This window comes from Callorhinus ursinus, unplaced genomic scaffold (assembly GCF_003265705.2).
Source record: "Callorhinus ursinus isolate GAN/ISIS: 27379988/994484 unplaced genomic scaffold, GSC_fseal_2.0 scaffold82, whole genome shotgun sequence".
Classification (NCBI taxonomy): Eukaryota; Metazoa; Chordata; class Mammalia; order Carnivora; family Otariidae; genus Callorhinus; species Callorhinus ursinus.
In genome coordinates, this window is record NW_027397144.1 from 791,508 (window position 1) to 805,071 (window position 13,564).

General features: G+C 61.2%; 2 protein-coding genes across 3 annotated transcripts; one reads left to right on the forward strand and one right to left on the reverse strand.

Moving 5' to 3' along the window:
- The first annotated feature begins 185 nt into the window (after positions 1-185).
- On the forward strand, positions 186-7,900 carry ICAM5 (intercellular adhesion molecule 5). 2 transcript variants are annotated; one of them, XM_073887688.1, is made up of 13 exons: positions 186-280; positions 474-612; positions 1,132-1,427; positions 2,367-2,636; positions 2,830-3,150; positions 3,378-3,665; positions 4,071-4,325; positions 4,415-4,663; positions 5,118-5,360; positions 5,449-5,727; positions 5,811-6,050; positions 6,467-6,733; positions 7,434-7,900. In XM_073887688.1, the coding sequence occupies exons 3-13, from the start codon at positions 1,346-1,348 to the stop codon at positions 7,706-7,708; spliced, it is 2,769 nt and encodes a 922-aa protein (XP_073743789.1). In that variant the 5' UTR covers positions 186-280; positions 474-612; positions 1,132-1,345; the 3' UTR covers positions 7,709-7,900. The 2 variants fall into 2 exon arrangements, with proteins under 2 accessions (XP_073743789.1, XP_025719057.1); XM_025863272.2 differs by lacking the exon at positions 474-612 and having other exon boundaries at positions 266-280; positions 1,186-1,427.
- Positions 7,901-10,812: 2,912 nt separating this feature from the next.
- Positions 10,813-13,249, reverse strand: ZGLP1 (zinc finger GATA like protein 1). The gene is made up of 6 exons (XM_073887669.1): positions 13,113-13,249; positions 12,494-12,868; positions 11,791-11,876; positions 11,346-11,439; positions 11,068-11,193; positions 10,813-10,822 (listed from the first exon to the last, which is right to left on the reverse strand). Exons 1-6 carry the CDS (start codon positions 13,247-13,249, stop codon positions 10,813-10,815), a joined length of 828 nt encoding a protein of 275 aa, XP_073743770.1.
- Positions 13,250-13,564: the final 315 nt, after the last annotated feature.

The following is a 13,564-nucleotide window of genomic DNA, read 5'->3' on the forward strand; positions in this document are numbered from 1 at the left end:
AGCATCGCTCGGGCACTGGAGGGCTTTGGGCTGTGCGAGGCTTGGCTCGCAGGTCGGTTTTCCCCCCCTTGGCTCCGCCGCGCCACGCAGCAGCTCTGATTGGATGTTAAGTTTCCCTTCCCATCCCCCCCCCCCGCCCCTCCTCCTCCGACCCAGCACTTTCCGGGAGGACAGGGGTGGAGCGAGAACTGACCCCCACGGTTCACAGTTAGCGCCGGCGCTGAGAGCGCAAATGGACGGGGTCACATGACACACTGAGGGACGGAGATGTGAAGAAAAGGTACCCATGTTGTGACTGCGGGGAGGGAACAATCAATCAGAGGGCCCACGTGGGGTGTCACAGACTCGCGTCGTGGCAACGTCTTGATAATCACCGGGCCTGGGGGGCACATGCGGGGGGGGCTGTCAAAGCCTGGGGCCCGGATGCAGGGTCGAAGTGTCATAGTTGGTCTCTCGGTCTCGCGTGGACACAGAAACCGAGCCCGCACTGGATGTCTGGGAGGGCCGGTGCGGTCCAGGGCCCCGCCCACCGCGCCGAAAGCGGATTCAGGGGCGCTCCTCCGCCGCTTGCGCTCACACACGCCGCGTAGACACGTGCCCGCTGCACGCTGGGTAAATACAGACCCAGAGCAGAGCCGACCCTAATTTAGACGCCCGCGAACGCTGCGCGCACGCACACGTGTTCCCGACTCGCTGGCACTTAGGTCCCCACCCCCTCTGTCGCGTGCGGGGGCGGAGCCGGAGGGGGACTAGGGGCGTGGCTACAGCCCTCAGCTCGCCGGCTCAAAAGGAGAAGGATCAGCGAGGGAGGCATCCCCACACCCTTTCCTAGAATTGTGCCTTCCCCCATCCTGCTCTACAGCTCTCTCCTAGCCTTCAAACCAATCCCCTGCCCAAGGGGCGCGGGAGGGGGTGGGGGAACGAACTATGGGGGCGGGGCTCTGAGTCCAGCTCATTACCACAGCATCCAAGCTAGGGGTAGGGTGGGGGCGGTTGAGAAGGGCAACCCAGCATCCCCCGACCTCGGCTTCGCCGCCGAGGATGACGCGGGAGCGCGCGGCCGCCCCCAGAAGGCTCCGGGAGATGAGGCGGGCCTCCACGTAGACCCCGGGGGTCGCTTGCTCCTGCCAGCACGCCTTCGCCGAGGCCGGGAGCCTGGAGCACGCTCGCCCTCCCGCCCCCCAGCCGCCTCTGCCGCCGCCCCCTCCTTGGAAACCAAGTTACCAACGTTAAACCAATCCCGGAACGCAACTCTGCCTCCTCCACAACCCACCCGCCGCGCCGTCCTCTAGCCCAGCTCAGCGCTCGCGCTCTCCTCACCTCCTGCGCTTCCCCCGCGGCGGCGATGCCAGGGCCCTCGCCGGGGCTGTACCGGGCATTGCTCGGCCTCTGGGCTGTCCTGGGCCTGGGGCTCTTCGGCCTCTCAGGTAAGAGCCGGGTCCTGGCTCAGGGTGGACAGGGCGGGGGCGGAGTTCCGGGACCAGATAAGCGGCCACAAGCCCCTCCCGGCTCCGCCCTCGTCTCGCTCTACTCCCACGCTTCTGCCCCACCTTGAGCCCGGGCCTTGCCCTCTATCCCTCTTCCCACCAACACACACTGGAGACCCAGCTCCCAGACTCCTCGCTCGCCCAGGTTTCTACCCTGCCCTCGTCGAGATCCTGGGTGCTCTTCCGCACCCATCTCATGCCCTGGAGACCCCGTGTCTCCCTTGTCCCTTTCCGGGGTACCTCTCCACGTTCTGTAATGCTCCATGGTCCACGGACGGACATGCCCCTCAGCCGTGGTCCGGAAAGACCCGATCTCCCCAACTGCTGTGACTCAGAGGCGCTATTCCCGCTCCAGCCGGAGCCCTGGCAACCGAGTCCCTCCGCTGTTACCGCGGTTCCTTCCATAAGCTCCAGCCTCGAGTCTAATTTCGTGTTCTTCTCCCGGGTTTGGGGTCCTCACTTATCCTTGAGTCAGCCTCATCTCTCCTTTGCCCTCGCCTCAACCTGTCTCCCCCTCTCTGGCAAGAACCCTGAGAACCAGTTCGTTTTTCTTCCTCCACACGAAGTCCCCTCTTCCCGTCATTGCTGTGTGCGTCAAAGACCCCGTCTTTCGTCTCATCCCCCTCCCCCCATGCTTTCCCATCACTCCATTGGCACCTTGGAGACCAGGGCTCTCTGCTGCCATGTCCCAGAGAAGCCCTCAAGGTTTGAACCCTGGGAGCGCGCCTCCAAACCTGAGGCCGGGGCAGGACGCGAAACTCCTGAGTTCTTCCTTGGCTGTGGCCTCAGCTAATTCCCCAGGAATCCCTGATTCGACATAGGGGCACTAAGATCCCAGGAAGGTGGCTCCCCAGGCTGAGCCCACGTTTCCCTGGTCAGCGGTCGCGCAGGAGCCCTTTTGGGCGGACCTGCAGCCCCGCGTGGCGCTCGTGGAGCGCGGGGGATCTTTGTGGCTGAATTGCAGCACCAACTGCCCACGACCTGAGCGCGGTGGCCTGGAGACCTCGCTGCGCCGGAATGGGACCCAGAGGGGCTTGCGCTGGCTGGCGCGGCAGCTGGTGGACATCCGCGAGCCGGAGACCCAGCCGGTCTGCTTCTTCCGCTGCGCGCGGCGCACGCTGCAGGCGCGTGGGCTCATTCGCACTTTCCGTGAGTTCTCAGCGGCCACGCTCTCACTCTACTATTTTCCCTTCCTTCCAAGCCCCGCCCCCTGGGTCACAGGGTCCTCCCCTTCAGGCTCCACCCTCTGGATCCCCAAGCTCTCCGCCCCTGGGCCCCTGGGTTCCACGCCACGTGCCTGGGAGCCTCGGCGTTTCCAAGAGCGGTGGTTCCCCCGTTGCAGAGCGACCGGATCGTGTAGAGCTGGTACCGCTGCCTGCCTGGCAGCCTGTGGGCGAGAACTTCACCCTGAGCTGTAGGGTCCCAGGCGCTGGGCCTCGTGGGAGCCTCACATTGACCCTGTTGCGGGGCGCCCAGGAGCTCATCCGTCGCAGCTTCTCCGGGGAGCCACCCCGAGCGCGGGGCGCGGTGCTTACGGCTACAGTACTGGCGCGAAGGGAGGACCATGGGGCCAATTTCTCTTGCCGCGCGGAACTGGACCTGCGGCCACATGGCCTGGGGCTTTTTTCAAACAGCTCCGCCCCCAGAGAGCTCCGAACGTTCGGTGAGTGGGTACATGGAGCAGAAGGGAACGAAAAGGGGTCAGAGGAGTGTTTAAGAAGTTTGAGGCAGAGAAATCTGAATTCCAGTCCTTACTCCAACATACACCAGCTGCAAGTTGTTTTCCTCTCTGTGCTTTGAGGGTAATACGATAAGATAGTGCATGTAAAGCGCTTAGTACATATTGAGTGTTCGATACATGATATTCAAGCTCTGTTCTTCGACATCCAGCCCTGTCTCCGGACCCCCCGCGCCTCGCTGCCCCCCGGCTCTTGGAAGTGGGCTCAGAAAGACCCGTGAGCTGTACCTTGGACGAGCTGTTTCCAGCCTCGGAGGCTGGGGTCTACCTGGCGCTGGGGGACCACATGCTGAGTCCCGATATCACCCTGGAGGGGGACACGCTCGTGGCCACTGCCACAGCCACAGCTAACGCAGAACAGGAGGGCGCCAGGCAGTTGGTCTGCAACGTGACCCTCGGGAGCGAGAGCCGCGAGACCCGAGAGAACGTGACCGTCTACAGTAAGAGGGAGAGAAGCGGGGCCACCGCGGCTCAGGGGTGGATCCGGTCGCTCTACAACGGGAAGGCAGAGCAAAGGGTGGGCGGGGCCTTAGTATAAGAATAGCCGTGGTCCCAGAGTCCCTAAGGGGTGGGAAAGTTGGAGGACTGAGGCTGAATCGTTTCAGAGGCGGAGTCTGAGCCGCCGCCGGAAGGGGAACGTCGCAAACCCAGTGGGGACCCCTTAAAGTTGGGCGGGGCGAGGAGGAGGCGGGGCGAGAAGAGGGCGGAGCCTAAGCATCCGCAGAGGCCGAGCGCGGTACCTACAGTTCGGCGGCAGCGCCCAGAGAGTTCAGGCAGTTAAGGGGCAGCCTCGACCCGCAGGAGGGGCGTGGTCAGTGGACTCCCGGCCAATGCCCTGCCCCCAGGCTTCCCCGCGCCGGTCCTGACCCTGAACGAGCCCAGCACCCCCGAGGGGAAGGTGGTGACAGTAACTTGCGCGGCTGGGGCCGGAGCCCTGGTCGCACTGGACGGAATTCCAGCCGTGGTCCCGGGGCAGCCCGCCCAGCTTCAGCTGAATGCCACCGAGGACGACGACAAGCGCCGCTTCTTCTGCGACGCCATCCTCGAGGTGGACGGGGAGACCCTAAGCAAGAACAAGAGCGCCGAACTCCGCGTCCTATGTGAGTTGGCCTTTAACCTCTCGCCTCCCTCCTCGTGATTTCCAAGAGCCTGTCCGTGTCTAGCTTCTCAGTACCCCACGCCCCTGCAGACGCTCCTCGACTGGATGATTCGGAGTGTCCCAAGAGCTGGACGTGGCCGGAGGGCCCCGAGCAGACGCTGCGCTGCGAGGCCCGCGGAAACCCTGCGCCGTCCGTCCACTGCGAGCGGCCTGACAGCGGGGCGGTGCTGGCGCTGGGCCTGCTGGGTCCGGTCACTCGAGCTCTCGCCGGCACTTACCGCTGCACTGCGGTCAACGTCCAGGGCGAGGCAGTCAAAGAAGTGACGCTGACGGTGGAGTGTGAGTGGGGTGCACAAGGCGCATTTCTTCTTCTCAGGGTCTAGGGGTGACTAGCCTGCGGGGTCTGAAGTGTGTCTTTGGGCAGGATTTTGGGAAAGGGAAGAGGCTGGTGAGCGGTATTAGGGGAAGAACTTAGAGAAGGAGGGGGAGAGGTAGACGTGTCCCTAAGGGTCGGGGGTGTGGTGTGCGGACAGAATCTTGGGAAGGTGGGCTTTCCAAGCCGTCTAAGAATTTTTAGGCTCAAGACTTGGGGTCGATCCTGTGGGCACTTTGTAGGAATCAGAAAAAAGGACTCAAAACAGCTCACCACTCCACCAGCATAAAACCTCTTTGGTTTAGTGTCTGGGCAGGGCACAGCCTGCCCAACCCTTTGTGGCCGCCCTCATACGGAAAGAGGGTCTAGGGACATTAGGCCGGTCCCCATCCTCAAACCCAACAACACTTCCTTCTCCAGACGCCCCATCGCTGGACAGCATGGGCTGCCCAGAACACATTACATGGCTGGAAGGAACAGAGGTCTCGCTGAGCTGCGTGGCACATGGGGTCCCGCCGCCCAGCGTGAGCTGTGTGCGCTCTGGGGAGGCAGAGGTTGTCGAGGGCCTGCTGCATGTGGTCCGGGAGCACGCAGGAACCTACCGCTGCGAAGCCACCAATGCTCGAGGCTCTGTGGCCAAAAATGTGGCTGTCACGGTGGAATGTGAGTGAGGACAACACAGGGCAAGATGGGGTATGTCAGGATAACCCTGGCCTGACTTCCAGTCCCTGTGTCACCTTCTGCTCCCCAGATGGCCCCAGTTTTGAGGAGCTGAGCTGCCCCAGCAATTGGACGTGGGTGGAAGGATCTGGGCAGCTGTTTTCTTGTGAGGTAGATGGAAAGCCGGAGCCAAGTGTGGAGTGCATCGGCTCAGAGGGCACCAGTGAGGGGATGCTGCTGCCGCTGGCCTCCCCAGACTCTAGTCCCAGAGTCCCCAGCATCGCTAGTGAACTGGCACCTGGTATCTACATCTGCAATGCCACCAACCGGCACGGCTCCATGGTCAAGACAGTCGCCGTGAGCATGGAGTGTGAGCGGGGCCGAGGCTGGCGGGAAGTAGGGGTGCCCCAGGGGCCGGGCCCCTCCCTGACGTCCCCCATGGCTGCTTTACAGCGCCACCGCAAATGGATGAGTCCACCTGCCCAAGTCACCAGACGTGGCTCGAAGGGGCCAAGGCTGCGGGGCTGGCCTGCGCCGCCCGGGGTCGCCCGTCCCCACAAGTGCGCTGCTCCCGGGAGGGCGTGCCCAGGCCTCAGCGGCCGCGCGTGTCCCGAGAAGATGCGGGTACCTACCGTTGCTTGGCCACCAACATGCATGGCACGGACGCACGGACGGTCACCGTGGGCGTGGAATGTGAGTGGGAGTAGCACCAGTTAGAGGGCACTGGGTTCCCAAAACAGTGACTTGCAGCAGTGGGCTTGCCCAGGGCAGTTCAAGGGTACCTCCTTAGTCCCCCTTCCTGGGGACAAGGATTCCCGGTCTAAACCTGAGGCTAATGAAAACTCTAGGGAACAGGAGCCCGCGCCCCCCTCAAATTCTAGGTCAGAAGGGCACTGGTGCAGGTCCCTACCCCCTCTCCTTCAGGGAAGCAGGGCACAGGATCTTTGTGCTGACTACAGCCCGATAGTAGGGGGAGGTGGCTCTGAAGGAAGGCCGGATCCCTGCCTACCCATCCGAGGAGGGGTGCTCTGATTGTGGTGGGCGGAAGGGCACTTGGTCGGTGCCTGGACCGGCTCTGAGGGGCTCCTCCAACCTCCTGTCCTCTGCAGACCGGCCGGTGGTGGCCGAGTTGGCCGCCTCGCCCCCTGGGGGCGTGCGGCCGGGCGGGAACTTCACGCTGACCTGCCGCGCAGAGGCCTGGCCCCCAGCCCAGATCAGCTGGCGCGCGCCCCCGGGGGCGCTCAACATCGGCCTGTCGAGCAACAACAGCACGCTGAGCGTGGCGGGCGCCATGGGCAGCCACGGCGGCGAGTACGAGTGCTCAGCCACCAACGCGCATGGGCGCCACGCGCGACGCATCACAGTGCGCGTGGCTGGTAAGTGGCAGCTGGGAGGCGGGGCGAGGGACCTGCAGGGGGCGTGGCCGGCGTCGCGCGGCCCCTGACCCGGTCCTCACTTCCCTCTCCTTCCCGGCAGATGAGACTGAAGTGGGCCAGGGCAGAAGTCAGGGGCACCCTGACGAGTGGGACTTTGATGGCGGGTTGTGGTGGAAGGTGGAGGAAGAGGGAACGGACTGGAGCTCAAGGGGAGAGACCCTCCAGGGCCGTGCCGGCTGTGGGAGGGGCTTATTAACTTGGGGTAGAATTCACCCCTCACTGTGCCGCTGTGGAGAAGAGGTGTTGGAGAGGGACCTAGGGTAGAGGATGGGGGTGAGGGGGGGTTCCACCCAGCTTCCCCCCCCACTTCGTGTATCTCGGGTTTTCCGGGGTGGGGTGACCCGATCCCCCCCACCCTCATCCTCTTGGGGGTGAAGAGAGTTGACTTCTGGGTATCCCTGGGGCTAGGGGCTTCTATCCTCATGTGCTGAGGTGACGCGTAAAATGGGTCTGGGGTCGCACCAGCGCTCGGGGTAGCCTTTGAGGGCTTTCTCCTTTCCCCCACCCCACGCTATGAGTTCCCTGGGGTTCCCTGCCAGGCCTGTGAGGACTGACCTCGTGCCAATGGGGAGGGAACAGAGGTGGCCGCGCTTGGGAGCCTTGAGCTGGTCCACTCTCTTTGAGGGTCTCCACCCCGCAGGTCCATGGCTGTGGGTCGCCGTGGGCGGCGCGGCGGGGGGCGCGGCCCTACTGGCCGCGGGGGCCGGCCTGGCCTTCTACGTTCAGTCCACCGCTTGCAAGAAGGGCGAGTATAATGTGCAGGAGGCCGAAAGCTCGGGTGAGGCCGTGTGTCTCAACGGCGCGGGCGGTGGCACTGGCGGGGGCACGGGCGCCGAAGGTGGAACCGAGGCTGCGGGCACCGCAGAGGCGCAGGCGGGGGGCGAGGTCTTCGCCATCCAGCTGACGTCGGCGTGAGCCGGTTCCCCTCTCCCCGCGGGCCGGGGGACGCCCCCCAGAGGCACACGGGGGCTTACTTATTGTTCTATTTATTTATGTATTTATTTATTTATTCATTTATTTATTCAATTCCAGGGGCGTCACCCCCATTTTCTACCCCCCCAACAAATAAAGTTTTTATAAAGGACTCTGGGTCCGTCCACTTCAGTCTCTGCCATGTGGAAGCAACCCAAGGTTCCAGTCCCAACCCCGCGGGTTATTCATACATAAACTACTTCGGCTTGTTTGTTTTCGAGGGCCTACAATGTGTCAGGTACAGCCCAAGCCACCTTCATGCAGTGTGGGCTGGAGCGTGTTCTCTCCGTGTCCGGTTTCCTGCTGTCAGCCAGCCTTGGGCTGGGGTGGGGACTGCACTCCTTCCTCCAGCTCCCTGCTCCTTATCTCTTCCGCCCAGCCCTGCCCTCTAACCCCGCTAACTCTTGCGGGTGGGAGCTAGGTGATTCCCCCAGGTCTGGTTTCAGGCACCGCAGAAGCTGTCTTCCCAGGATGGGCGGAGCCCCCTCCCCGGGGTCTGGGCATTGGACCCCTGTCCTGAGGTCTCACCAGGATGAGTAAATGCAGACAGTGGCTGCACTTATGAGTGACATGTCCCAACGATTAAAGGGTGCATCCCCGCCCCACCCTCAATGTCTCCTCCATCCTGTGTCCATCCACCGTGCCTCAGTTTACCCCCAACCTGCCTTTTAACTGTCTGTCATGATTCAGAAGAGACACATGGCTATCAGCTGCAACCCGCTCCGCACACCACCGTCCCCCTCACCCCCTACAGCATAAGGAGAGAACAGCTGCTCTCCCCCCACCCTTGCAGTCTCTGCCTCCCTCAAAAGCAGGAACAGAGCCTGAGAGAAGGAAGCAGTCCTGGACAGCTCCCACTCCATCAGCTGCCCTAGGCAAACATTTCCTGAGCAAAGGTAAGAGCAGGAAACGGGGGGGGGGGGGATTACTAGGTGTTGGGGGGTGGGAGGAACTAGCAGCCAAGCCAGTATACAGAAGGCAACAGCACAAGCACGGTGAGGCCCCTCCCGTGTCTCACACACACACACATACACACACACACACCCTTAACCCCTCCCTCGCGATTCCTTACGTCCCACCAAGTCCAGCCTGCCACAGGGCCTTTGTTTTTGCCATTCCCTCTGCCTGGACTGTCCTCACCTCAGAGTCCCACAGCTAGTTCCTTATCCTCAGGTCTCTATCCAAATGTCGGAGAGAAGCATCACTGAGGTAGCCCTCCAACCCCTTATCTCCTTATATACTCTATTTTCTCTGTAGCATCAACTACCACTTGACACTCTATTAGATATTTGACTTTGTTTACTGTCACTTTAGAATATTGGCTTCGCTAGAGCAGGGTTCTTTGTTCTAGTTACCATAAACTTTCCCCCTTGGGGTCTGGTACACAGTAGTTGCTCAATAAATGCTGAATAAGTGGGCAAAAACAGCCGTGAGTTCACAGGTACACAGTCTGAGACCTTCATGTGTTCAAGGTGCATCCCCAAAGAACTCCACGCTGGGCCCTGGGGTGGCCTCTCATGGTCAGGGACACAGTTGTGGCCTTGGACCCCTGAAGTCATGGTCCAGATGGGAAGATGAAGGTGAATGAAATAACCCCAGAGCAGTAGAGAACTGAAAAATTCTGGTAGGTTCTAGGAGGGAGACCAGTGAGGAGCTGAACTAGAGCCTGACATAGCATGGGAGTGGGGTATGTATTTTAGACTGGGTGGTCAAGGAAGACTGCCCCACCTTCCCAGTAATGAGAAGGCAGCAGCTAGGGGAGACCTGGAGGGGGGTGTTCTGAGCTGAGGCATGATGGGGCTGGAGGAGTCAGGGATCTGAGGGCTGAGGAACTGGGCCCAGACCTTCCCCACAGGCTCACCCAAAAGCGAAAAAGAGGGTTTCACAGGGGCTCCCCTTCCTGGGCTGTGTGGCCAGGCAGGTCTCACTCACTGCAATGGGGGACCACCCCCCACCCTGGCTGCATCCCTCCAGTCCTGCCAGTGAGCACTGGTATCCTGTGTGTTCTGGCAACAGCGACAGGGCTTAGCTCTGGCCAGGGCCCTCTTCTCCTGAATGGCTTCTGGCTTCAGGCTAGGGACACCCTTTGGTGCGGTTGGAGAGCTCTTGGAAGAGGGGGGAGGGGGCCACAGAAGGCACTGGTGTGCATAAAGATGTAGGAAGGGGACATCCTGCAGGCAGAGGTGGAGCTGACGGATAAAGGGACCGCTGTGTGTGTATCACTGTGTGCCAATGTGTGTGTCACCTAGGTGTATTTTCTGTGTGTTGACATAGTATCTGTCGTGTGTCTGTCAACGCTTGTTTCTGTCTAGTGTGTGGTCTATGTGTCTTATGTGCGTGTCAGCACGCGCGAGTTTATCAGTGTGTCTTGTGTGTGAATGTGTTAGCCCCCACACACGTATCTGTCTTCCCTTTTTTTTAAGATTTTTTTTTTTAGGGGCACCTGGGTGGCTCAGTCGTTAAGCGTCTGCCTTCGGCTCAGGTCATGATCCTGGGGTCCTGGGATCGAGCCCCACATCGGGCTCCCTGCTCGGCGGGAAGCCTGCTTCTCCCTCTCCCACTCCCCCTGCTTGTGTTCCCTCTCTCGCTGTGTCTATGTCAAATAAATAAATAAAATCTTAAAAAAAAAAAAAAGATTTTTTTAAGTCATCTCTACACCCAACACAGGGCTCGAACCCACAACCCCGAGATCGAGAGTCGTGCGCTCCACCGACCGAGCCAGCTAGGCGCCCCGAGTGTGTGTCTGTCTACATGTGTTCTTTGTCTCTGCAGGTGGTGGCTGTTGCCCTATATGGGATGTTGTGGTGAATGTGGCTCATTCTCTGTGGGTGGGCTGGTCCCTGTATATACGAGTGTGTGTGTGTCCCTCAGAATCCTAATGAGAAAACACCTGCCCCCACATTCCTGGCACGGGGGAGAGAGGGGGAAGTGTGCACGAGGTGGGATCCCCAAGTCACAGCGCTCTTTCTCAGAGTAGTTGTGTTCTTTATTGTTATTGCTGTTCACAGTAGGAGTGTCACTGCTGAGAACATTTTCTGACGGGAGGCTCAGCCAAACCTGATCGGACCAGGGGCCAGGGAGGGGGACAGTGGCCCCGAGACAGGGACTCTGGAGCCCGAGGCCTGGGTCTTCCACCTGAGATCCCTGAATGGGAGGGGGCAGAGAAGAGGCAGGCTGGACCCTTGAAGACCCAAGTTTTTTCCCCACTCCTCCCAGGAGGGCTTCTGCCCATTCCCTGCCCTCCCCCCCCCCCACGGAGAAACTGAGTCAGGACAGGCTCGGCTGGGTGAGGAAGGGCTTACCCTTCCTGAGTTGGGCCTTGGTGGGGGCCCAGGGACACCCCACATCTGCCACATAACTTCTTGGGCTGGACACTTTTCCTGGGCACTAGCCAGCAGCTGGAGCAGCGGGTGCCATATTTCTTGTACCTGGGGTGGGGGTGCAAGAAATCAACATCAGAATGCAGCAGGGGTCCAGAAACTACCATTTTCTGGGTAGTTCCACTTTCCACAAGGGTGAGTGTTTCCCCTCCCAGAACCCCACACTGGCTAAGCATCCAAACTCCCTCCATCCTGAGGACCTGATACCACAGGCATTGCAGAGAGGGGTCCCATCTTCAGCATCTCTCCAGAGTGGGGTCCTTTGGGTCCTACAGGAAGCACAGCACCGGGGCCCTGAGGGGGCAGAGGTCAAAGGGTAAGGGGCAGAGGCCAAGAGTCTGGGCTCAGGAGGCCCGTGCAGGTGGGGCATTTTGCTAGAGTCTCTACGAAGGCCCCACCTGGCTCTGGACCAGCCCTGGGTATTACCAGATCTAAGACAGAGGGAAAGCGAGGAAGGGAGACAGATGGCAAGCTAAGCAGAGGAGGAAACCGGGGGTGGGGGTGACTCAGCCTGAGTGGAGGGAGGTGCACCATGACTCCTTCTGGATGGGTCTAAATGGGGAAGCAGGATGGGAAGAAAGACGGAGAGGATGGGAAACTGCCCCCCCCCCCCCTATTTATAGCTCTTAAGTCACCAGGACTCACCGAGGGCCTCACCGCCTCCTGAGTTGGCCTCAGGACCCCTGGCAGGGCCTGTAGAGGGACCCTGAGAGCGGCTACTGCAGGCCAGGCTGGGGAGTAGACAGGAGTTAGCATTGGGGGATCTATCTGTACCTTGTCCCAGGCAGTGGCCCCTCAGTGATGATTTACTATCGGTATTTGAAGCATCCCCCAAGGAGGCATCTGATGTCTGAAAGGCCTGGCCTTGTCCCTCATCAGTAATAATAATGAGTATTATGTGAAGAGGTGGCACGTCTGGGGCCAGCCTGCCAGTTTGAGATCCCTTTTCTCCTGAGTCCTCACTGCGTGACTCCAGACAAGCAATCGCATCCTCTGCACCTCAGTTTCCAAATCTGCAAAATGGGCTTCACAAGGCTTCAGGCAGCCCACATACATCAAGGGCTACCCGTTACCTCTCATGGTTGTTGTTCCTGACAGGTGGTGGTCATGATCATTACTGGGAAAAACAAGTTAGCAGCCGCCCTCAGTATGGTCAGGCCCGTCTCATAAACAGGACCTATGCTCGGACCAGGACGTTGCTGGGTCATGGCGCCAGCCTGAGGTCTCGCTCAGAGGCTGGGCCATTTGTAACGTAAGGCTGGTGTGGGGTGCCAGCGAGCAGAGGCCCCTGCCCCCACCATTATTACTATAACTTGCAAAAGGGCGCCCCCTCTGGGCCAGCCCCTACCTGTAGCTGGGTATGATCTGTAGGCTGGAATCCGGCTTTATCTGAAACTTCAGGGTCACCCCCACGAACCGGGGGTCCACTTTCTCAGCGCCCGGGTGGGGCTTTGACTGCTTCCGGGGCCGCCTTTGGGGTAGGGCTGAAGGGGCTGGGGGAGCCTCCGGGGGCCCCGAGCTGCAGCATGGCTGGCTAATTGGGGTCAGCATGTTCTTGGCATCCCTTGCCAGAGGCGAGGGTCCCAGAGTCTCCAAGGCCTTCAGCTCCCAGCAGGGCCCCAGGGTTTGGGTGTCCCGGCCAGGGGGCTGAACCAGCCCCTCTGCTCTTCCTTGGAGGCAACGCAGGGCAGTGGCTGAGTCCTGGTGTGCAGGCCAGAAGGACCTGGGGACAAGGGACAGTGTGGTCACCCCCTTCCCTGGGCAGCACCAATGTAGTCTTCAGAGACATGGGGGAATTGCGTGGCCTCTGACCCCCATATGACCCCAAGTATCCCTCGGGACCAGAACTTCTTCTTTTTAAGTGTCAGTAACTAACATGGTGACCTCTGGATAACCCCCAGGAACCAGAGGTCATGACCCTTTGACCACTGGATCAGGTTGGGGGAAGGGGCCGCTCCTGAACGCACCTGCCATTGGGTCTGGGGCATCCTGGGGTCCTTGGTGCCTGCTGAGCAGGGGGCGCCCGGGGCGGCTTAGGGTCCAGACACGGCGGCGCCAGGAGCTCTTGCAGCTTTGAGAAGTCTGGGACCGGTTCGGCCTCCATCACGCCCCGGCCCAGCCCCACTTCCCTAATCGCGCCCGGCCCCGCCCACCCGGAGCCCACTCGATGAGCCCCACCTGAGTGGAGCAGGACGTGCCTGGTGGGGGCGCTTCTGGCGGAGGCGGCGATGAGCCCCACCTGGGCGGGGCGGGGCGAGTGCGGTGGGGCGCCTCTGGCAGGCAGCCCTGGGCGCCCGGTCCCAAGCCCCCCCCCCCCAGCCCTCTCCCCCGACGCCGGCCTCGGTCCCACTCTGGCAGCTCTGCTCGGGTGGCCTTCGCACCCCTCCAGGCCAGCCTGGATCCCCCCCCAAATCCCTCC